We start from the raw sequence: 24786 nt of genomic DNA on the forward strand, positions 1-24786 counted from the left end.
ACTAAATTAGATATAAAGTCTGAGAAATCAGACAGAAACTGTGTCAGGCCCAGGTGGACGATATATGATAACAAGTAAGACTGGTTTCTGAATTTTACAGCTGGGGTGGACGAGGCTAAGCATCAGGCTTTCAAATGAATTAAAAGTCTGTCTTGGTCTTTCGTTGATTAATAGGCTGGTGTGAAAAATTGCTGCCACACCGCCCCCTCGGCCTGTGCTTCGAGATCTCTGGTAGTTAGAATGACTCGGGGGTGTTGATTCATTTAAACTAACATAATCATCCTGCTGCAACCAGGTTTCTGTTTCTGGAGATGTGGTTCGATTGTCCAATGTGGGGGAGGGATATTTCTGTAGGACGATCTGATTTCCTCGTGTCAGCATTGTTCCCACATCATCATAATTAATGTTGTTCCAGGTTCAACATTGCAAGTGACCAATCACCTTCTTGTGACGTCATTCCTTTGCGACTTCGAAATACCCGCCTTCGATTATTTCGAAATACAAGTGAAGAAGCGAAAAACCGCCGCCTGTCCGCCGAATTTGAAGTCAATTCGCCTGTCCGCCGAATTTGAAGTCAATTTAGGATACTTTCCTTTAATAAACGGTAAGCATTATACGTTCCTCTAGTGATGGGCAGATGAAGCCCCATGAAGCACTGAAGCTTTTCATCCAATTGGTTCACCCCAACGCGAAGCTTCATGAAGCTTCATTTGCTCTAGCAGGGCACCTACTGGACGTAAAAATAATAGCTGGCATGAATTTGAAGAGTGTGGCATTTTGCACACAGCCTGTAAATGTCAACAACAAAAGGAGTGTGTAAAACATGTATATTGTAGTGATGGCAGTATACTGTGTATATTTATAGTGGCAGTATGGGAAATGATTATTTGGAAATGCTTGAAATGGAAATGATCATTTACTGTGAGGTGAGGTGTGGTTGGGGTGTGGACAGTGGTTGTGCTTTTGTAACGTTGAGGTATGGACAGCTACACACTGCCTGTTCACATTTTATTCTGTAAAAACTAAATTTTCACTGCTTTTATGACCTTTTTAGTGGGGAGAACATAGCTAGGATTTAATGATTTAACAAATCTTTTGAATCCTTTGTCCTCCACAATGCTAAATGGCTGGGAGTCCTCAATCACCATGCTGACCAGGTCTTCATCTATTTGAGATTGTTCTCCTGAGGAAAGACAATAAAGATAAAGCACAAATATAAATATCACATACGTAACTTATAACAGTTGTATAATATTGTTATATCATTTAGTAACATTACTGCATCCTATATTATCATTGCATTTGATGGCTCACCTGGTCTTGCTCCACAATCGGTGTCCCCCTTATTCTCATGCAAAGCTCTGTAGTGCCTAAGCATGGATAAGGTGTTGTTGTTGTTATATCCCAGCTCCCTGGCACATAGAAAACACTTCACCTTGTACAAAAGTCAAGACAGCTCAACATAAATTGTATTGCACCATCAGTATCATGAAAATACATCTTCTGTAGAAATTTACATACCTTGTTGGGAGGAATAAGATCAAAATGTTCCCACACAGGGGAGGACATCCTCCTCTTCTTAGCTGGCTCCATTCTCTCCTGACTTTCCTCACTCTCATAAACCTCCAAACGGTCTCCAAACTCTCACTAACCGCAACTCTCCATCAAACACCCACATTTTTGAATGAAGTCTGAGGGGTTTATATCGCTGTCATATCTCGCGGCAAAGTTCGAACCACTTCATGAACCAGTCACGTGGTACAGCCGGGCAGCGAGGCTTCGGACGTCATCATTTTCAGCTCCTCCCATAAATGAAGCAAGCCTCGATACGCCCCCTCCATTACTCGACACACGCTCCGAAGCCTCGATACAGAACGTCCCATCACTATGTTCCTCACTTGGCTTGCTGTTTGTTTGCTAGCGATAGGCTACTTGACGACAGCATTAGCTAACCAGTGTTCTCTAGACCAGCGTTCCCCAACTTTTTGGGTGTTTCGTGGCCCGGGGGTTGGGTCAGGCAAAATTGCAGTAGCTTCCCTGATCATTTTACAAACATAAGTGAAGAGAATCTGGACTAAAAGGCCTAGACTTATGGTTGTGTGCTGAATCTATGAATCAAACTATCACCTGGAAACATAATTAACTGGTCCATAGCTGTGAAACTGGACATGAGTTCTTGATTCTATGGAGATTAACAGTAATCCAGAAATTTACAAATTTGTCCTGGTACATCGCGTAAATGTTGTCCCAGGGACATCGCGTAAATGTTGTCCCTGGGACATTGTGTAAATGTTGTCCCTGGGACATCATGTAGAATTTGCCCTGGGACATCGTGTAGATGTTGTCCCTGGGACATCGTGTAAATGTTGTCCCTGGGACATCGTGTAGATGTTGTCCCTGGGACATCGTGTGATAGCTTGTAAATAATGGAATGAAAATTATTGATTGTTATTAACTTGTGAAAAAGAAGTGTAACAAATCCACATGTTATGTTCTTACACCCTTACAGAAACTGTGACTCCTTCACAATGTCAGGTAAATGTCAACTCATGTTGAATAATCAACCAATCAAGCCTTTTATTATCACATGCAATGTTACACGTACAACTGCAATGAAAATTTCACCCCCTTCTGACCATACATATATTGCTTAAACATCACATTGGGAAGACAGGTCGGAAACAGTTAGGAAGGTCAGAAAACAATTTAATTAATAGATGAGGAGGAGAAAAAAGAACTACAACCAGACAAAGCTCCTAGAAGACTGAAATGGATGATGGTTGCAGCATGCAAAAAGAAAATGATATCTGTTGACTACAGCATATGCTTTCTCACAGATTACCTTGTGGGAGTAGCTGGACCAAACTCTATTGGTATTTCAAGTTTGAAATCCCTGTTTGACCAGACTAACATTTCAGATGAGGTACCTCTTGACATAAAAATCCTTTTATGTTGTCATAAAACTAATGTTAAATTCTGCTTTAAATACACTTTATTGTACAATTTACTTAATGAATCGTATTCCTTAGTTCTGTTTTTATTTATATGTATTTATTTATTTGTTTTATAAGGTAATAGATGGCCTAATCTATTTGCAGTGTGAGGTATGTTGAAAAGCTTGTTTGATCATAATGACATAGCATGTTTACGTTTTTTGTAATGTATTTGAAAACATAGGTGTATTTATGTTATTTTTATAGAATTTCCCTCACATTTATCCAATACCAAGCCAAATCACTGGAAAAATTTTGGATGGGTCCACAAGAGCACAAAGTGCATACTTTTTGAAGGTATGACTTGGACTGTGGTAACTATGTTCTTATCACAAAGGGTTTATAAGTTGCCACTATAAACAAACAGCATTTTCCAAAATTGAAGCCTTGTCAGAAGAACCTGAAAAATACCTTTCTGAAACCTTTTCTGTGTAAAGACTTGTTCAAAAGCAATGCACACAGATTAAAACATTTCTGTCTTGGCCAACTGATAAAGAACACCAAAAATTGAGTGGTGCGTGTTGAGTCTGTGGTCTTGATTTGTTTTGTACACACTATAGAAATTAATTAATGTAAACCAAAAATGACACTTTCTATATGTTTGTGTATCTGCAGAATTAATCACAAGTCTCACCTGACAAGCTTTTGCAGTTTTGCAGTGTCATTCTTGACAGAAAAACATACTTGTCACATTATTTTTATTTCCAGAAAAACATCTTTCAGATGTATGAGAAATTGATTGGAGCCTGTCTGGAAAACGGCAGCCACTGGACCTTGTTTGTAAGTTGCACAGATTTTGCACTCTCTCTAGTGCATGATACTTTTAGATACTTTTTTAAAATTAGCTGCCTTCTTTTTCTCTAACATTGGAAAATGTAACTTGTACTTAAACAAATTATATTTTGCAGATCGAACTAGGAAGTGCAGTCAGTGCTGGTGTGTGATTGCAGCCAAAGACCGGGTACACTATGACATGTCCTTAGCCATATAGATTGTTTATTTAATGGACTTTGTTCATTAGTTTTTTGTTTGTTTATTTCTTCTTCTTTTTTTTTTTTTTAAATTCACAGGTGCAGTGCCAGAAATGTGGTGCATACAAGCACATGCGTTGTTCAAAGTCTGTTTGTGGCATCTGTATCTTCTGTGAGAGTAAGTCACAATATAACTAAACAATGTCCAAAAATGTTTAAAGTGAAATTTTTTTTCGTAATTTTGCCTTTGCACACCAGGACTGTGTAATTAAAGTGGACGTTTCAAGATCCAGTTTTTACACAAAACTATTTTAGACATAACTGTGTCGTATTGTGGGGATTTCTCTTCACAATTAAATTGATATAGTGCTGTTTATATCATTCTTCTTTATGTAACAGCACAGTGCAGCACAGCAGAGGGAAAGGAGTTGTGCAGCATAGTGGGTGGCTATACAGGAGGAGCAATAGAAGTAGCCAGTGAAGAATGTCATCAGGGAAAGCATCAGGCAGCGAATGACAAAGGAAAAGTTCCTAAGGGAGAGAACATCTGCAGCAAATCGACAAGTAACAGTGAGATAGGAAGACTGACAGTCAGAGATGAAGGTACACAGACTGAAGACAACGAAAAAGAAGCAGAAGTATACGGCACAAGTCTGAGTACAGATAATGCTGCTGCTGATGATGTTGACAGGATCGATGCAGATACAGAATTCCAAACTGATTCAGAAGGAACTAGTACAGTTTACAGAGTGCATGGTCGCTTATCTGTACCAAGCTCAAAAAAGAAAACCTACACAATAACAGAAGACGAGATCAAGCGCAGAATCAACGCAGAGAACATGTCAGTTCATGTTTTCAGAGGTTTGATTGGGGTAGGTATACATTTCGTGATTTTGATGTCACCTGAAATAAATCCGGGTTACTCATATCAATGAAGTGACAATGTGGCTGGAAATTGTGCATTTGCTGCAACATATACACAATTACACCATGTAAACAAAAGCATTTAACTTTGTGCGCGTGTGTGTGTCTCTCTCTGCTCTTTTGGTGTTTGCACTTTTTCTTTTTTAGGGCCGTAAAGCCAAACTGCCCGCAATGATTCTTGACAGGCCTAAGAAGGCCAAAACTAAAGTAACAGTGTTTAGTGTTCTGAGTGAAGAGGAGGCTGGGGAGCTAGCCCTCGGGTTTGCCGGAAGATTGGCCTGCGATGTCACAACAGACATGGTCTGTAAAGGCATCGACCATTCAAGTGCTGATATGACAAAGTAAGTTAGTAAAACAATATGAAAGTTGTATCTTTTTTGGTATTATTTGTCATTTCCCCGTATTTGGGTTATTGGTGTAACATTGTTAATCTTACTTTCTAATAACAGACAGACTCTTCTCAAAATCCAACACAATCTTAAACATGAGCTGACTGATTCCTCAACCTTCAGTTTGCTGACACACACCTTTGGCCCCGCTGCACTGGATTCTGTCATTTCATTCCTGTGTGAAAAACTTGATCTTGTCTCTTAAATAATGAAACCTTTTGTGACTTTTGTTTGTTCTGTAAATCAGAATCTTGAAAATTGTTCATTGTTGTTCTAAGTTTGTGTTAACTATTTGGCAAAAATGATTGGTTCCTAATCCAAACAGCATAATGACTGTTCTAACACATATCTTAAAAATGCTACAAAGAAAGAAAATTATCACATATGTTTCAATATGAATGTAATTGTGTCACACTCGGTTTGTAGTAGCTTTCCTGTTTTATTTTGAGTTTTGGTATGTTTACACTGTTATTTTTATTTCCCGTGTGTTCGTCTTCCCTTATTAGTTTTACTGTATTTAATTAGTCTGATTTAATAACTTATAATTATTTACTTTCCAGTGTGTATATATGCTCCTCGTTTGGATTATTGTTTGAGTTCTGCCTGTCTTTTCTATTAAAGATTTGGACTTTTGGACTATTAGTGGACCTCGTAGGTTTTTATTCTGTTCAATTGGTAATTGACTGGGTTTAATTTAGTGGCCTGGAAAACAGGCCGGAGGGGTCTGGTCATTTTAACCCCCTAAGACCCGAAATCTTCCACGGCATGCATTTTTAATTTCTCTTTGATATTTGGGCCGATTGGAACCCGATGAATGTAAAAAGAAAGAATTACCAGGTTTTGTTTTTTTTTACCTAATTTTTGTTTCTGAGAAAAATGAGAGCCACATATGAGGACATTAATTTGAAATTTTGATAGAACAGTTGCAGTATAATGTCCTCATAACTGTATATCAGGCACTTGTTGATCAAGATTTAGTATTTTGGTCTAAATAACCCAAAATGTGATGTCCACATGTGTGGACGCCAGGCTGGAGTAAAGTGTTAGAGCTATTTATACCTATGTAAACTTTTATACACTGGTTTTTACCTGTCTTGTTTCAGAAAGGTTTAAAAGGGTAATGTCCACAGTTTATTTGTTTATTTATTTGTTTGAATTCAACATATTTTATTAAAGTAATTGAGCTTGAACACAGAAAAAACTGAATCAAATAATCATAAAATCAAATCACTTGCACTATACTGAAGTCTAATCTACTCTGAGCTAATGCCGGTTTCCAACACTAATGATCGGGTGAAGGAGAGAGATGAGGGTGTGCACGGCCACTGGTGCTCTTATCCCTGTTCTTTGTGATACAATCCAACAGGAAAGCAGTCAAACCCTTGGACATTAGCCAAGTTAACGTTCACAAATATATACACACAGAGGAACTCTGAGCCCCAATGTCAGCATTAGCACAAACATGCCACTTCATACCAAATCTCAGTGTGAGGTCAGGTGTTAGTCTCATTCCATTATTCTGGCTATATTTTCTTACTCATTACTATTAAACTTATACTTAAGACTAACTATTAACAAAATCACACCCCAATAACTCTGTTATTACACTTTGTATTTAATCATAAAAAGGCTGGATGTTGAAACCTTTTACTTCTATTTTGTATGAGCCAGGATTCTCAACAGCTGATACTCTATGTCCAAAAAGTGACAGGTATCGTTTTATGGAGCAAAAAACTTAAGAGCGCATATTTTATAAATAATACCAACAATTACAAATGCAGACCTTTAATAGTAATAAGTAATCCTTTATTTATAATGCATAGCAATATAAAAATAGTAACATATGAAAATATTACAATGGGCACAGATGAATTTGTATCAAAAACAGCAACCAAGCCAAAGTAATGAATAACACACATAAATAACAACTGCTTGAGAGACCAAACAATTTCTTTTCATCTGTTCCTTGGCAGAAAGTTAAGACAGCTATTCAGCTTTAGGTTTCAATAAACAGAAGTAATGGATGCAGTCCCTTTGAAATGTCACACAAAAGTCTACTTGTGCATATACTTAGCTTTAACTCTTCTCTTTTTTGTTTTGTATTCCAAAAGGTTTTCATTTTCTCCAGAGGATGTCTCTCTTTCAGTGGTTATCGACTGTTCACATTCATTTTCACAGACTGTTGGAATGTCGATGCTGGCCGAACATTTCTTGCTAGAATACAATGGCCTAATTTTGCGTGCATTATCTGTCATCTTTATTTCGTACTGGCATATACTTTTGCCTACTTGTTTTGTTTTTAAGACATTTGTATGCAGTTCATCTATCATTGCAGTAATACCCTCTGGAATGAATGCCCACTGTTTAACTGTGTCTAAAACAGCATTTAGTTTTCCAACTGCATCTTCTGTGCATTTTTTGTCTGTGCTTTCAACTACAGGAGTGTCATTCAAAGTTGATAGAGGACTTTTCAGAGAGTTTTTCATTTGTTTAAAATGGCTACAAGCCACCTTCAGGCAAGCACATGTGTTATAGTGAGAGAACGTACAACAAGTGCACTGAAGTGTTTCAGCCGATGCAAAAAAACACAGATTTCCAAACAAACTTGGCATTTTTATCACTTTCAAGTCCTCACAGTGTACAAAGTAATGCCTTTCTTTCACTGCAATTCTTGCCAAGGTCTGTTTCCATGTTTGGATAGATGTCATTGTCAGCCTCTGCTAATTTTGCAAGTAACACTAGATGCTTGCAAAGAAGTCCTCGTAAGCCATATGTACAGTTGCAGTAGGACTCAACAGGGCAGACATCATACACCATGTCTTCTCTTGACTCAGATGGGACTTGATATGCATTAACTCCATGGCTGTTCTTGACTGTAATTTTAAGAGCCCAACCACTTTCCATCAGTCTTGAAGCAGAGTCTGAAACTTGAGACAAGGTGTCAGCAAACCTGTTTTTCATGCGGCCCACATCTTGCAGGGTTTTTATGACTGAGAAGTAGTCGTCGGCCTTCCCTAGGAGCACTTCAATCAGATCATCCAGACGCCTATTCTTGTAGCCAGATAAAAACTGGTATTTCAGGCGGTGGAAAAATCTGAAAAACAGTTATTTGAAATGATTAGTAACTGTAATTGAAGGAATTTAAAGTTTTAATCAAGACTGTATTATTTTTTAAAAAATTGGAATACCTATTGCACACGTCTTTTATAAAGGAATGCTCTGTGCCGGTTTAGCTGATTTAGGCAAATCCACCTACTCTGTTTTTTGTTGTGATAACATAAAAAACGCTGCTAGAATTTAAAGGATTTGCCTAAAACCTGTTCTGGCAATGACATGACGAACCTACTCAGTTTAGCCTCTTGGATTAAAGCATAATATCTTTTTTTCAGCAATACAATTGAATGAGGTCAAAATAATAAATCATACCTTTCAATCACATTGTTTGTTTCAGAACGAGCGTGACTGAAGCGACGGCCGTAGTCACACCACATGTGGCCAATGCCTTCCCAGTGCTTCTGAAAATACTGGCACACCAAAGGGTATTGCTTAAATGTCTGGCAGAACTCTGCTGATGTGGCTTTAAAGTCGTCCTCCTAAGAGAATTGGATGCAACAGAATATATTTCAATCCATTTAACAGACCTATTGAAATCTTTAATATTATGTATTGAAGCCCTTTTCCTTTTATTGAATAACATTAAGAATTTTAAGTTATTAATAATATGTCGTGTTTTTGTATTAAGAAGCAATTATTTCTTCCCTTACAATGGCTAAGAAGGAACACTAAACCTATAAGCATATTTGGTTTCAGCATCTGTCTGTGAAAGAATCCCACTCACAAGTTCTACTGCACAGTGGGTGACACAATGATGTTCTGCACAGCTTAAGTACTTGTTTTGATAAGCAAGATAAGAAGCCAGTTTTAGAAATTGTTTCAAAAATCTATTTTGTATCTCTCTGTAACTTTTTTTAGCAACTGAAAGTTATTATGCTCTTAGTGTAATCAAGAAATCAAAATGTGAAATAGACAAATTACACTTACAGATGTGCAAGCTTTCAGCTTACAAAAGAAAGAAATGATTTCATTTCTCTTTTGGGTGTTAGAAAGCCCATGGACCCCGGACTCTGATTTTGAAAGCCATTGATTAACAGCCTGTGAATGTAAGAGAAAAAAAAAGTTAATCTGGAGAGAGAGACAGAGGAGCAGCTGTACAAAAAGCATAAAAGAAAGCTGACGTCCAAAAATAACTTTGTCACTCACTGGACAAGAGGACCTGTGCATTACAGAAATCAACCAGGCAAACATATTTTTAAATGTCAAAAAGAGCTTTGGGAAGCAGCCACCAGAAGATGAGTGCACTGTGGTCTTAAATGGATGGACATAGTCACTCAACATTTTATCCCTTTATATTCATTAACCTGAGTAGGTGAATATCACAATGAGGCAAATCATAACAACAGGACCCTGTTGTAAAAATGTGTTTCAGGTGCATCTTAGACAACGTGAAAAGAAAACAATGTGGTTTACCTGCAAGACATGGTACCAGCATAGAAGGATAGCTGACTCTGGAAAAACCTTCTGCAAAGCATTTATTTCCGCAAAGTCTTTGTCAACCATAAATGCTCTACAGAAAAAAAGAAAACACTAAATGAGATTAAACAGTATGAAAATGTTTTTGCTATCTCAAAGCACCACTTCAATGCCAAATTAAACATTTCAACTCACAAGTAGATATATAAAATACTGCATACAGCCTATAGGAATAACTTTAACTGGAAAGGAAAGTTTTTTGCAGCCCATGCTGCAGCTATAGCATTAGATTCTGGCATGTTATAACTTTTTTGAAAAGGAATTATTTCAAAATTAATAGCTGTCAATGTATTATTTACCTCGGGGAAGTTGGGAAATGCTCACAAACTATTCCAAGAACAGTTTCCAGGGTTTTCTGACTTTCGTTGCTGACAATAGCATAGGCCACAGGGACTCCATGCCCATGATCATCTCTTACAACAAGTGTGAATAAGGGAAATGAATACTGGTTAACGCAGTGCGTGGTGTCAACAAATACTAACTGTTTTGCATAGTTCTCCATGTTTGATTTCATTACAGGTGTCTGCAAAACAATCATTAGTTCTTGGTCAGATGTTCTCTTCTATCAACCATACACATGTTCTTGATGTTTTCCATTAAGTAAGGTATGTACACATTGACTGTCTCCACAGTTAAAGTGCTTCTTCCTCATCATGCAGGTTCTAACACTGTCAATGTCACGTGGTGACACAAAATGCTCTCTGTTGTGAAGATCTCTGTGTCCATGTTCTTTGGCCCATTTATGACATTCGGTTAGTATGATGGCTGGCTTAGTTCCAAGGGAAAGCAGTTCCTCAATCTTCCTCCTCAAATCACTGGAAATATTGTTGAAATGTGCGTCTTTTGGGTCCGAAGGATCATGCCCATCATGCTTATCATATGTACGCTGCACGATGACTGTGTGGTCTTTCCAACATTTGAGTACTTTAAATGAAACATAGGCCTTACAGCCCACTGCTCTGTAGCTGTTTCGACTTTTTCCCCCAGCTCTGATGCAGTTGAATTTGTAATAGTCTCTTTTCCTGTCTTTACCTGAGGCAACATTTAAACATTTATAATGTCCATGAAGGGTTAATGAGTTCAATTTTTCTAACACAACACTGAATGGGTCCTCCTGGCATTGTGACACATACACACAAAGTTGTGTCTTTTCCAGTTCTTTTTTTTTCGTCATTCAGAACACTTCTTCTAATTATGTCGTCCATTTCTGGTGGAAAAATAGCGAAGGTTTAATTAGTCAATATTCATTAATTCATTTTAACTTGTTTTGGGGTTTTTTGCAATGTAAATATTAAATATAATATTAAAAAAAATATATATATATAAAATAATATAAAACAAACAGGGGCTAAAAGAAGCTAAACTTTCATATGGTATGTCCCAGGGACAACATTTACGCGATGTCCCAGGGACAACATTTACGCGATGTCCCAGGGACAACATTTACGCGATGTCCCAGGGACAACATTTACGCGATGTCCCAGGGACAAATTTGTAAATTTCTGGATTACTGTTAATCTCCATAGAATCAAGAACTCATGTCCAGTTTCACAGCTATGGACCAGTTAATTATGTTTCCAGGTGATAGTTTGATTCATAGATTCAGCACACAACCATAAGTCTAGGCCTTTTAGTCCAGATTCTCTTCACTTATGTTTGTAAAATGATCAGGGAAGCTACTGCAATTTTGCCTGACCCAACCCCCGGGCCACGAAACACCCAAAAAGTTGGGAACGCTGGTCTAGAGAACACTGGTTAGCTAATGCTGTCGTCAAGTAGCCTATCGCTAGCAAACAAACAGCAAGCCAAGTGAGGAACATATGTATAATGCTTACCGTTTATTAAAGGAAAGTATCCTAAATTGACTTCAAATTCAGCGGACAGGCGAATTGACTTCAAATTCGGCGGACAGGCGGCGGTTTTTCGCTTCTTCACTTGTATTTCGAAATAATCGAAGGCGGGTATTTCGAAGTCGCAAAGGAATGACGTCACAAGAAGGTGATTGGTCACTTGCAATGTTGAACCTGGAACAACATTAATTATGATGATGTGGGAACAATGCTGACACGAGGAAATCAGATCGTCCATTTCTGTAAACAAGGTCTAACATGTTGTCATCTCTTGTTGCAAGGTCAATGTTTTGATGAAATTCGGGTAGAACTGATTTAAGTGCAAACTTATTAAAATTCCCAGTGACGATGAAGAAGCTGTCAGGGTGGACTGTTTGCACATCACTGATAATCTTGTAGTGTTCACTGAGTGCTCCACTAGCTTTATCATTAATGCTAGCACTAGGTGGGATGTAAACAGCAATGATGATCACCACAGTGAACACTCTTGGGCATCTGACTGCCAAGACCTCCACAAGTTCTGAACAATGCACTGAAACAATCACTGCATTTCTACACCAGCTGTTTTTGATGTCAGTAAACAGTCCGCCACCGCGTGTCTTACCAAAGAATAAGGGGTCTCTGTCGGCACGGTAGCTGGCTAGCTCATCTAGCTGAATAGGGCAGTCTGCGAGTCCGCGTGCCTCCGTGTAGCCATGTTTCAGTACAAATAAGAACACAGTGGTGTCCTATTTCTTTCCAGGAGTTTAGAAGTAGCCTTAAACAGTCCAGTTTATTTTCTATGGAGCACACATTGGAGAGCAGAAGAGATGGAAGCGCTGGTTGTCTACGGTTAGCTTTTATCCTAGCATGGATCCCGGCTTGCTTACTGCGCTTTCACATCCTTGCACACGGTTTTTGACAGACTTCCGGGCAGATGCTGAGACACGATGGGGCCATAAACCGTCTGTTCAAAGCTCACAAAATGCCGCAGCAGCACAGTTTTTCCAGTGTGTCTCCATCTAGTTGAGTTTGCTAGCGTTTTCTTAACTCTAAAAGTTGCTGGCAGTTATAGACGTGTTTGCCTGTAGTTCCAACACACATTACAACTTTACATTAAACCAGAATTTAAATAGAACTTTATAAAAATAAATAATAGCACCATAGTTTGGACCTGTTGTAGCCGCTGAGACCTAGCGCACCGCCATGTTTTTGTTGTGTTGATTTTGTCATGATGTGCGGGAACACAAACATGCTAGCACACTACTCCGTGGCATCAGGTGGGTTTTTTCCAGTGATGGGAATAACGGCATTACAAGTAACGGCGTAACTTTTTTCAGTAACCAGTAATCTAATTACTATTTCTATTGTTACAACGCCGTTACTGTTACTAACAAGAAAAGGCAGTGCGGTCGCGTGTCCGCGGACGGCAATCACGATCACTTTTTGGCACAACACCTGGAGCTCAGGGGGGCAAAACAATCGCATGAGTGCTGCTGTTTGACTGAGGAAGTAGTCGTGGTAAGCCAATCACATGACCACTTCAAGATGACAAAGCAGCAAGGTGACATATACCAGTTTTTAAATTGTGTTGATAGGCCTCGTAAAACCAGAGTCATGATAAACAATATATACGCGGTTTTTCCTCAATAGTTTCATCACGTTTACTGTCAAAGGACAGCGCTAGCAAGTACTCTCTGCTTATGAGCAAAAACAAAAAACAGCCCGTTCGTGTTGGTGGAAAAATGTACCATGTCGACCAATCAAAAACTGATATGGCAACATGACATTTGGTTGTTTAGGAAGAGGGGGAAGTTTTTAGGAGAGAGAGCGAGAGAGACAGCAGAAAAAGAGAGAGCGAGTTTTGAGATGTGAGAGATTTGTGACGTTTAGCGTGTTTGGAGTGTGTAGTTAGTGTGTAGTGTTGTGTATAGTTTTGTGTGTCAGAACAATGAGGCGACTGCTGTCTCCAGGTAGAAAAAGGAGTGATACACCTGCTGCTGTCAGACCTGCAGGTATCAGGCTGTGATGTTCTCCTTTATAGTGGACAGAAATTATTTTTTTGGAGTGGCACAAATAATTTGTGTGGCATCTTATTGAATGCAGAACACCTGATTGTTATATAAATGGTTTGAAATGGTTATTAAAAAAAAGGGTAAAAGGTAAATGGCTGCAAATAACTTTGTTGTTTGCAAAACTTGTGCATATGATTTTAAAATTGACCATTTATATTTGCATTTAAAGTTATGAAATAAGATTCAGTAAACTTGTTTGTGGTTGTTACAGTAAAAAAATATAACTTTCTACTCGGATTTTGTCACGGTCCGGGGCAGCGGCCGTGTGGAGAGTGGAAGGAGGACTCAAAGCGCAGCACTTATTCAGATGTGAGGGTGATTTATTGTTAATAACAAACACAAAGTGGAGATGGCAAACAGAACTAAGGACGAAACTAAACTGGGATAACTACACAGAGGAGTGGCAAACCTGAACATGAAGGGAGAACAGCAGGGAGAACACGCAGAGGATTACACCAGGTAGGAACACAGACGACGCGACGAGGAGCAGAGGAAATCACACGGTATAAATACACAAAGAGACACTGGGAAATCACACACAGATGGGGGAAACAGCTGGACCTGATTAACCTGACGAGACAGGGGAACACTAACACCAGGGACCAACAGAGGGAGCACAAACCCAGAACCCAGTGTCTAAAATCCCAAACACAAACCATCCCAAAACAGCCATGAATAATAAAGTAATAACAATAAGTACATAAACATAAAGTCACTGAGTCATGGTCGCAGGACCATGACAGTACCCCCCCCCTCAAGGGCTGGCCCCCGACAGCCACAGAAACACACCACCAGATCCGGGCGGGCGGCAGGGGGCCCAGGACGGAGGGACCGGACCACGACCACGGACGGAGGCCCCAGAGTCCCAAAACAAAGATGAACACAAAACCCACAGGGGAGCAGAGTCCAAAGCACAGTTCAGGAGGCCGTCCACGAAGAAGGCAGCGGCGGCGCGTAAAGAGTTCAGGAGGCCGGCCGTGCGGAAGGCAACGGCGGCGCGTAAAGAGTTCAGGAGGCCGGCCGTGCGGAAGGCAGCGGCGGCCAGTCAGGCGATGGTGGTCCGGGGGCCGGCCGTGCGGAAGGCAACGGCGGCCAGTCAGGCGACGGCGCTCGGCCAGTAGCCTAGCCAGCGGTCCAGAAAACGGCCGTTTAGCTCCAGACCCAAACGAGGCTGGGCCAGGCGAGGCTGAGGGCACGGAAGCCGGGACCGCAGCAGGCGGAGATGATGATGCAGACACGAAGGCCGGACCAGGCGAAGATGAAACCGGGCCAGGCGAAGATGAAACCGGGCCAGGCGATGAAGAAGCTGCAGCTGAAGCTGGGCCAGGCGAAGCTGACGCTGCAGCTGAAGCTGGGCCAGGCGAGGATGAAGCTGGACCAGAATCAGGCGAGGATGAAGCTGGACCAGAATCAGGCGAGGATGAAGCTGGACCAGAATCAGGCGAGGATTAAGCCGGGCCAGGCGTGGATGAAACCGGGCCAGGCGTGGATGAAGCTGGACCAGAATCAGGCGAGGCTGAAGCAAAGGATGAAGCCGGACCAGGCGTGGATGAAGCCGGGCCAGGCGTGGATGAAGCCGGGCCAGGCGTGGATGAAGCTGTAGCTGAAGCTGGGCCAGGTGAGGATGAAGCTGGACCAGAATCAGGCGAGGCTGAAGTGTCAGGCTGAGGCGTGGCAGTAGCAGGTGGTAGCGCTGCAGGTGATGGTACTGCAGGAGGCGGCGCTGCAGCCACAGGTGGAGAAGCAGCCACAGGTGGCCGGACGGGATCCTCGGGCCCCCCAGCCGACGTGGCAGCAGGTGTGGCATGAGGCTGGACGGGCTCCTCGGGCCCCCCAGCTAGTGAAGCAGGAGGCTGGACGGGCTCCTCGGGCCCCCCAGCAGGCGAAACAGGAGGCTGGACAGGCTCCTCGGGCCCCCCAGCGAAAACAGCCGCAGAACCAGTGGGCACCGCAGCCCCCGGCACACACGAAACAAGACCAGTAGGCACGCGGGCCTCCGGCACATGTGAAACAAAACCAGTAGGCACGTGGGCCTCTGGCACACATAAGGAGGGCTGCAGCTGCGCAGAGCACTGACCCTGCTCAGGCAGTGACAGCCCGGTGCAGTTCACAGCTGGCATCTTGGCCACCAGGGGTCCAGAGTAAGCTGAGGGCAGCAACCCCGCCTCTGGGGAAGCCCCGGAGTGAGTAACAGTCACTAATGTTGCCAGCTGTTGAGGAACAGGTCCGTAATGTAACAGTTCACCTCCCTGCCTAGAAACAGCGGTGGAAAAACAGTGTGAAAACTGTGATTCAGCTATTACCGGAACCGTGGGTTGTAGCGATGCTAGCGGTGATGGTGGTGGCTGAGTGGCTAACTGGAGCGGCGGCAGAACAGGCAATTGCGCCCCCAGGGAGGCTAACGGCTGAGCTACTGACTGGGGAGCTTGTGGCCGAGCACTGAACTGAGCCGGAGAATGGCGATAAAGTCCTGGCTCAGAAGGGGTGGCAGAGACACAGTCTGTTAGTCTTGCAGAGGGTCTGTACACGCCCACTTGCGAAGGGTCCGTTACCACGAAGGTGGGTAAGCGATCCGAACAGTCTCCCATCCCGCTCTGAATAGCCCCAGAAAACAAAGTCCCGGAAACTGGGGAAGCCAGAACATGTCGCTCGCTCACCGCCTCGGGCTGCTCGAAAGTAAAAGCAGACGGGGGGTGAAGTCCGAGGTCCAAAAGGAGGAACTCCCGCTCCCACGAACAAAGCGAGCCCAGAAGCCATGGGAGACCGGTCACCAGACGCTGTAGCCGCCTCTCTATAGCGCGCTGGGACGTGCCACCCGGGCTTTCCAGCCACAGGTCGATCAGCTCCTGTGTGGCATCGGTTAGATTTTCCCGTAGCTCCCTGGACGGGTTAAGCGCTGCTGGGTCCATGTTGTGGTCGCGTCGTACTGTCACGGTCCGGGGCAGCGGCCGTGTGGAGAGTGGAAGGAGGACTCAAAGCGCAGCACTTATTCAGATGTGAGGGTGATTTATTGTTAATAACAAACACAAAGTGGAGATGGCAAACAGAACTAAGGACGAAACTAAACTGGGATAAACTACACAGAGGAGTGGCAAACCTGAACATGAAGGGAGAACAGCAGGGAGAACACGCAGAGGATTACACCAGGTAGGAACACAGACGACGCAACGAGGAGCAGAGGAAATCACACGGTATAAATACACAAAGAGACACTGGGAAATCACACACAGATGGGGGAAACAGCTGGACCTGATTAACCTGACGAGACAGGGGAACACTAACACCAGGGACCAACAGAGGGAGCACAAACCCAGAACCCAGTGTCTAAAATCCCAAACACAAACCATCCCAAAACAGCCATGAATAATAAAGTAATAACAATAAGTACATAAACATAAAGTCACTGAGTCATGGTCGCAGGACCATGACAGATTTTATGTTTTTTGTCTGATTTTAGATCAATTGTGTTAATACAGTCTGTCAAAATGAAAACATAACTGTAAATTCAGACACGTGAAGTTGTGCTGAAAAGAATGATACCAACCAAGGCAAAGTAAATAGTTTTTAAAGGTAAAATGTAGAGGTAAAATCAAAAGTTGTGAAAAAATGGACAATTATACCCTGGACCCCAGAGGGTTAGACTTTTTTTTTTTTTTTTTTTTAAGTTACGCAATAGTTACTTTTCAACTAATTAATTACTTTTAGAATATTGTAACTCAGTTACTAATCAGTTACTTTTTTGAAGTAGTAACTAGTAACTATAATTAATTACTTTTTTAAAGTAACTTGCCCAACATTGGTTCTTGCATAATTACTGGGCTTGAAACCTTAGACGACCTAGAGAACAGAGCCCATTTAACATTTCGTATAACTTCTTGTGAACTGGTATAGGTGTGTGTTGACATTAACTGCGTCAAGAAACTAAATTTAGTTACATTTTTTCACACATAAAAATTTAGTGTACATATTTACATTTTTACTGTCTTGACTTACGGTTAAAAGTCAGGTATCGAAAAAGGGCAGCCAGCAGGTACATGATGAACATAGCCAGGAAAGAAACATTGGCGACATTCTGCATCTTCTTGCGGGAACGGCTGTTCAGCAGAGAGTTGAAGACATGTTTTATTTAGACAGCAGACAAAAATGACTGTAAAAAATTCAAAAGTGTGTTTTTTTTGTCAGAGAAATTTAAATAAATGGCAGCGTATACTCACTCTTTGAGCTTGTTGTAAATGGGCAGGATATCAGGGTGGCACACAAAGGCAATAATAGGGACAGCATAAACATTCTAGGGAGATCAAAAAAAAAAAAAAAATCATAACTGACATCCAAACACTAGAAATGATTCCCTTACGGTTTATTTCAGTTCTACAGATGTTCTAAGTTTTGAAGGCTTTTACCTGTGAATTGATGACAAAGTATTTTGGCCTGCAGGTGTCCTCGTCAGAAGTATTGTCGCTGTGTGAGCTGTTCAACGAATGAGTCGAGTTGTCATTGTGAATATCAGGGAGAGGGCATGGGATCTGGAACTTTTTGATGATCACCTTGAAGGAGCGGAGAGCAAATTTCCCATTTTAGCTCCTTATTGTGAAGGTGCAAAGGTTTATTTACAGCATGATCAGAAACAAAGACTTGACCGTTGTTGTGCTGTCCTGTTCCACTATTAAATTAATTCATTTGACTACATTTTTAGAAAAAAAAAAAAGGAATCCTGCTCTTTTGTGTAGCAGGAAGAGATTTCACTGGAAGACTGAAATATGTTCTGACTCAAACTCAACTGGCAAACCAAGAACAGGCATTTGCCAAAGATTTGCGTAAAGGATGATATGGTAGCATGAGGAATGAGGAAAGGTGTGTCACTCACCACAATCAGAAAAAAGACCATGCATAGCAGTGGCAGACCACTTGTGTAACCAAGGCAACCTGAAAGAGGAAAAACACAATTAATAGCGATGCCCCCCTGTATCACGTCACTCTAAGCTATTAAAGTTTTAAAGGTTTTGAAATCTTGCATGTGTGCTAGTGTGTGTAAAGGGAATTTCTTTTCTTTTATGTATTGTTTATATGTTTTCGGAATATCACGGCCACCAGACTGGCCTTAGTCCATGGGCCCCTGGCGGGCACAGCCCAAAAGAGGGACACTGGACCAGCTCTGTATCCTCTCAAAATACTTGAGGTTTGCCCAACCAGTCTACATGTGTTTTGTGGACATATGGGGTGTATGGGGTGTTTGGCCCATTGCTCTGGGCCATTCAATCCTTATACAACCGTTGCAAGAGTGGTCCGCATAGCCAGCAATAAGTCGGACTCGTTACTTGTGGGTGATGGGCTCTGCCAAGGCTGCTCTTTGTCACTGATTCTGTTCGTAATTTTTATGGACAGAATTTCTAGGCATAGCCAAGTTGCGGAAGGCTTTACTTGGGTGGGCTCAGAATCTCATCTCTGCTTTTTGTGGATGATGTGGTTTTGTTGGCTTTGTCCGGTGATGGCCTCCAGCTCGCACTGGAATGGTTTGCAGCCAAGTGTGAAGAAGTGCGAATGAGAATCAGCACCTCCAAATCTGAGGCCATGGTCGTGGCTGTGGTGTGCCCACTCCAGATTAGGGACGAGTACCAGGAGAAGGAAGCAGGAGATCGAAAGTGGATTGGTGCTCTGGCTGCAATGATGCAGACGGTGTACCAGTCTGTCATGTTGAGGAGAGAGCTGAGTGTACAAGCAAAATTCTCAATTTACCGGTCAATTTATGTCCCTACCCTCACCCTATGGTCACGAAAGAACAAGATCGCAACTTTCCTTACCTAAGTCCCTGCGCAGTGTCAGGGGCAGGATAATGCAAAGACTAACCAGCAACACCAGGTAGTCACCATGATGTACCATTGTCTGAAATACAGGACAGAGCATGTCAGTGTTAGTTGACAGAGATCACCAATGAATCATCATGTAGGTAAAGATTTCTGTAGCTGTGTTAAAGGGGCAACACACCATGTTAGGTTGTTTTGCAGTGTTATACTGTGAAATCTACTATGAATTAGTTAGAGTTAGAATGTTCTGTTAGTCTTATCATCTTTCTCAGGTGTATCTTGCATATGAAGTAGCTTTGATCTCATCATAAACTGATGAACCAGGACTACAAGTAAACTAATTAGTTCTGTGACACAGAAAACCGCACACTGAATCCACTTTCTCATCAGACTCCTCTCAGATCCTCTACAGCTTTTAGTCCTGTTTAACACCGGCTACATCAACTGTAAAATTGAGAGCATTTTGTTTGTCACTAACCAAAACAACTACCATTTTCATCTCATAAGGCCCCCCTGGCGCCAGCTGGATGCTCAAGGCAAAAGCTGACGGGAATAACAAAATATTCTCCTTAGATAACAAGACTGTGTTGTGACTTTCTTCCTCCTCATTCAAGGTTACCTGCGTCGACTGAAGATTGTTGACTTTTGCCCAGCCGGGTGAAGGGACACTTTTTGGTGAAGGGACACTTTCTCTCGGCTGAACACGGAACACACACGCACACATATGCATGTACACTGACACAGACCTACACTCACCCCACAACCCCACTCCAAAGCTTATGCTTCGAAGCTTATGCCTTCTATGTTGTGAGATGTGATGATTCATGTGCTGAGGTGTTTTTTTCTGTTCTCAAACTGATCTCCCTGTGTGGCTCAGTCTGGGGGGAGTTCTTTTTTCTTGTCTTTCCTCATGTTGTGCATTTTCCATTGTTTCGACTGGGGTCGCTGCTCATGTGGTCAAGCAGCCAGGGCTACCTAGCCTGACCTGTCTCCCCAATATGATGTTTGTGTATTGTATGTGTGATTGGCATAGTATCATCTATCTTAACTGCCCATTGGGGATAAATAAAGTGTCTCTGACTCTGACTGATTCCCTAAAAGGGCCCTCTGAAAGAGCCACTCAGAGAGATGGAACACCCTCCGTCCTTTAAAAACAGCCAGACAGTCCTCCTACACATCCCGCCTGTGCTCCAAGCAGAGCGACAAATGCCTATTTCACCTTCCCTCAGCACTTGAAAAACAACTGGCAGCCATTTTGCTTAACATGTCCACCTCAAGTGCTTCTCTCAGGTGTTCCTGGTCTCTTTCATTCCTTCTAGGAATTTTTGTTTTTCACCAACACCTTAGTCTTAGTGCAACCAGGAAACATTCCTTTTAGGGCGAGTAAACTATGCCGTATTGACATTTTGTTTACATCTTTGGCTGCACAACAAATGGTCTGGTGCTCTGATCTGAACCACTACCAAAATCAAATCAGATGTTCCTTGGACAGAGGCCAACCTGACTGATTTGTCCTCGGATATCTTGGAAATAAGTGTACAACCTCCAGGTCCATCAAATTAGATTTGGTAATAGTATTTATTTAAGTAATATGCCAGTATCAGCAGTGTTTCTTGTGGTAGGTGAAATAAAACAGTGAAACATGAACAAGAAAGAAATTGTGTGGAAGTTGCTAAAATATTTAAGTTACTCACTTGACATTGGCTCCTGTGAATGCTTTTATAACGGTGGGTAGTTCGTATGATGTAGAGGTAGCTCGACATAACTGTTGAGGGGGAAAAAAAGCAAAACAACAACAACAACAGCAGTTAGCACATTTTCCTGTAAAACTGAGGGAGAGAAAAGAAAAGGAGGAAACTGCCATAAAAATAGCGATCTCTAATATTTGGCAAGGGGCCCAGATGTTCCAAAGAAAAGAATCACGACATGTTGTAAAATGACTCAAGGTTTTACTGGAAGCTGCTTCCAAAAAACACAAGCTGCTTTCCATCAACCAAGGTTTCCCCCTGTGCCTCCCCCCTCCATGCGCTCATTGCAGACACAGAGGAGCAGTGATTTGGCTTTCTGAGTGAGCACATGTTGGATCTATTACAGTCATGTAACATTCATTTTTCTTACCTCCAATATACCTCATGATGATGAAGAGGGAGGCTGTGAATTTTCCCAGTCTCCCAAAGACTTTGTAACACAACTGCTCGTAATCCAGTACACCTAAATACACAAAGAATTGTGGATTAAAAAAAATACACTAACAAGCATTTGGGGATGTTTGCCTGTTAAACTTATCTAATTCATTGGCTATCTTCAGCAACAAGTGCACAGAATACAACGAGAAGATGGTGAAAAACTTAAGGAGAATCCTGTAAATGGAAAAGGGAGTGCTCTGAGTCCCCGTGTTTTAACCCAGCGGGCATGATTATGGATGCCGTGCAGGTGCGTCCGCCCTCCCTGCACGGCACCGCAGACCACGCCCCACCACACTCTCTCCAAACAATATTGACCGAACCAGCAGCAAATGAAGATCCAAACTAAGCTTCACATAAACATCGTCAAGGACTCCCTCTGATTTTTGCTGTTTTGCTTCCACCACAATAAAATCACTTCACTCTCTCTCTCTCTCTCTTTCTCGGTGTACTTCAAGAACAGTTTCCCGTCTATCTCTGAAATCTGTTTTCTGCATTATTCACTTGCTTGTTACGCACAACACTACAGTTATTTACAGCGCTGTCGGCCGATGTTTTTTTTCCCTTTTACTTACTTCCGAAAAGAAAACCTAATTTCTGCCGTTCAATAGGCTTCTGAACAAATTTAAACTTTTTAAAATTATACAAAATGCAAAACGCTTAGCGTGTCTCTAATAAAACCGCTGTAACTTCAGAGGTAATGTTCATAAGTTGATTAATGATTTTCTTTCGTTTTTGATCTACTGCAGAATATTTTTATAAAATCCAGGCCAGGAAAATCACCTTCATGTTTTTCTGTGTTTTATCTTCAGCTACTTTGACACAAAGGCATCTGCTGTGATGCTCACACCTTTGATAAAGTCTTGCAAGTGTCAGCTTCCTTTTTATAGATACAAAAATATGTAAATATACTGATCTGAATTATAATATTTCTGACTGTCTGAGGCAAAATTTCCCAGATTCAAATCAAATTGAATCGAATCGTGGATCAAATTGATTCAGGAACTTGTGAATCGGAATCGAATCGATTCTAGAAATCAGTGACGATACCCAGCCCTAGTGCTAGTCTCTTGTCTCATTTTCTTAAAGAAAAAGGGGAGATTGTTAAGATGTATGTAATCTACCTACTGGCTATGCACAGGCGGGAAAGGGGGGGCGGAAGTTTTATGTGGGGACTTTCCACTTGTTGTAAAAAGGAAGGCGACCATTAAAGGTGGAATTCTAATGTCAATTGTCTGATTATTGGACCATCAATAGTACCAGCCAGCACTTCAGTATATAAACACAAAACAAGGAGCAAATAGCCAGCTTTGTCAGTTATGTAGGAGCCATTAGGCATATGTAATCCCCAGCTTCCTGCAGATGCAGGGATCAGATTGGTCAGCTGGAGCGCCGCTTCATTCACGATCTCCTGCGAGTGTACATTATCTCTCCATTTACGTAACTCATGCCTGGCGCAGCAGGATTACCTCAATTTAGCTGCTTTCCCCCTTGTGTCTCTGAAGGGACACCATTTGGGTGACTCCCAGAGATCTCAAGTACTGCGAGTAGACTCTCAAAAATATATATATAAATATTTTTTGACCCAATAATCTGATTTCTCTACAGTTGGTTCCTGACAAGCTGATTGTGATCAATTCCAGCAGATGCTGCCAGTGTGAGTAAGAAACAGAGGGCTAAAAAGCACCTGGCTGATGCAAGATGGCTTCAGTCTTTCTACACAAGTGAGCAGACTGACGATAATGTGCTGAATACCTAGCAGGGGGCACTCTCACTCACAATGAGATGCATTTTTAAAAAAAATATCAGGCAAACAAGACTGCTGGTACTTCAGCTGAGCAAAATTTGAACAATTGTAAACTTTTAACCCTGGCTCTCAGCATAGAGCTGGTATGCCCAACGGTGATTTTTTGTTTTTATGGGCTGATGTCTTTTTGTTTGTTTGTCTGTTTGTTTTTTGTAATGGTATAAACATTTAAAGGCGTGGATTGGCTAATTGGTCATGATCGACTCTAGGCTGGACCAATTACAGCCGATGAGGTTGAACTTTAAAGTTCTGTATTGAGGTGAAAAGGAACGCAATTTGTCCCATACTTCAGCTAGAATGAAAAAAAAGACGCAAAGCTGGAGTTTTTCTGCGTCTTTATGCTGCACAGCTGCCTCTTCTTCTCTCATTTTCTCCCCCTCCTTCTCCTGTTGCTATTTCAATCATGAAATTGATCAATGATCAGCTGATCGGCTTTTCTCTCTTGTTTGTTTATCGTCCCCTTTGCGCCAGAAAGAGGAAACAGGTGGAGGTCGCGCTAAACAACAGCAGCATGTTTAAGCTTGATCAGCTGTTGTTAGAATTTATTTAATATTACTTTCTAGTATCAGCTGATGTTTGCTGGAGCCACAGCTGTAAAAGCTGCTGGTCATGATGTCGGTTTGGATATGTGGTGAGAGGGAAACATGAAGATGAAACCAGGAGATGTCCTTACTGAATCATCAGAGCTGAACAGGTGATGGAGGAACAGGTTTACCTTTTAGGTGACATGAATGAGTTGAAGGGAAGTTATGACCTGTTTCTGAGAAATAACACCAGGATCCTTTTTTAACGTAGCTGGCGGCTGATAACTGTGCAGGGGCGAGTCTAGCAAAGTTTTGCCAGGGGGCCAGGTAGGGCATTAACAGGGAAAGGGGGGCACAAAGAAATACTTTTCTTTCTTATTTTCATTTTAAATGTCTAGCTTTTAATAAATAATTATCTGAATCTTACAACCAAAGTGGTCATCTGATGTAAAATGTATAGAAATTCATTATTGCATATAGTAAATATCCATCCATCCATCCATCCATCCATCCATCCATCCATCCATCCATTTTCTTCCGCTTATCCGGGGCCGGGTCGTGGGGGCAGCAGCCCAAGCAGAGAGGCCCAGACCTCCCTCTCCCCAGCCACCTCCTCCAGCTTATCCGGGGGAACACCAAGGCTTTCCCAGGCCAGCCGAGAGATATAATCTCTCCAGCGTGTCCTGGGTCTGCCCCGGGG

The 24786-nt window shown here is 41.9% G+C and overlaps 3 protein-coding genes and 1 long non-coding RNA gene across 4 annotated transcripts in view; 1 reads left to right on the top strand and 3 right to left on the bottom strand.

Annotated features, from left to right (window-relative positions):
* Positions 1–12888, bottom strand: part of LOC146649175 (uncharacterized) — a 47692-nt gene extending 34804 nt beyond the window's left edge. The window contains exon 1 of the long non-coding RNA XR_014908071.1: positions 12322–12888. This is a non-coding gene — a long non-coding RNA (uncharacterized LOC146649175). The remainder of the gene's footprint in view (positions 1–12321) is intronic.
* On the top strand, positions 353–5878 carry LOC146649176 (uncharacterized). Its single transcript, XM_085385808.1, has 10 exons — positions 353–604; positions 2510–2535; positions 2838–2923; positions 3072–3104; positions 3201–3290; positions 3702–3773; positions 3902–3954; positions 4064–4142; positions 5036–5229; positions 5338–5878. Exons 2-7 carry the CDS (start codon positions 2529–2531, stop codon positions 3935–3937), a joined length of 324 nt encoding a protein of 107 aa, XP_085241934.1. The 5' UTR covers positions 353–604; positions 2510–2528; the 3' UTR covers positions 3938–3954; positions 4064–4142; positions 5036–5229; positions 5338–5878.
* LOC146649177 (uncharacterized) lies at positions 7062–10415 on the bottom strand. Its single transcript, XM_085385807.1, has 5 exons — positions 10167–10415; positions 9805–9901; positions 9319–9429; positions 8704–8870; positions 7062–8371 (listed from the first exon to the last, which is right to left on the bottom strand). The coding sequence occupies exons 1-5, from the start codon at positions 10403–10405 to the stop codon at positions 7909–7911; spliced, it is 1077 nt and encodes a 358-aa protein (XP_085241933.1). The 5' UTR covers positions 10406–10415; the 3' UTR covers positions 7062–7908.
* A 2331-nt stretch (positions 12889–15219) lies between the features above and the next one.
* Positions 15220–21785, bottom strand: LOC146649178 (uncharacterized). Its single transcript, XM_085387564.1, has 6 exons — positions 21691–21785; positions 21267–21337; positions 18636–18694; positions 18172–18315; positions 17986–18059; positions 15220–17865 (listed from the first exon to the last, which is right to left on the bottom strand). The coding sequence occupies exon 6, from the start codon at positions 16678–16680 to the stop codon at positions 15220–15222; it is 1461 nt and encodes a 486-aa protein (XP_085243690.1). The 5' UTR covers positions 16681–17865; positions 17986–18059; positions 18172–18315; positions 18636–18694; positions 21267–21337; positions 21691–21785.
* Positions 21786–24786: the final 3001 nt, after the last annotated feature.

This window comes from Rhamphochromis longiceps, linkage group LG17 (assembly GCF_057381845.1).
Source record: "Rhamphochromis longiceps isolate RC_006_pf linkage group LG17, R_longiceps_female_GT1.1, whole genome shotgun sequence".
In the NCBI taxonomy this organism is placed as follows: Eukaryota; Metazoa; Chordata; class Actinopteri; order Cichliformes; family Cichlidae; genus Rhamphochromis; species Rhamphochromis longiceps.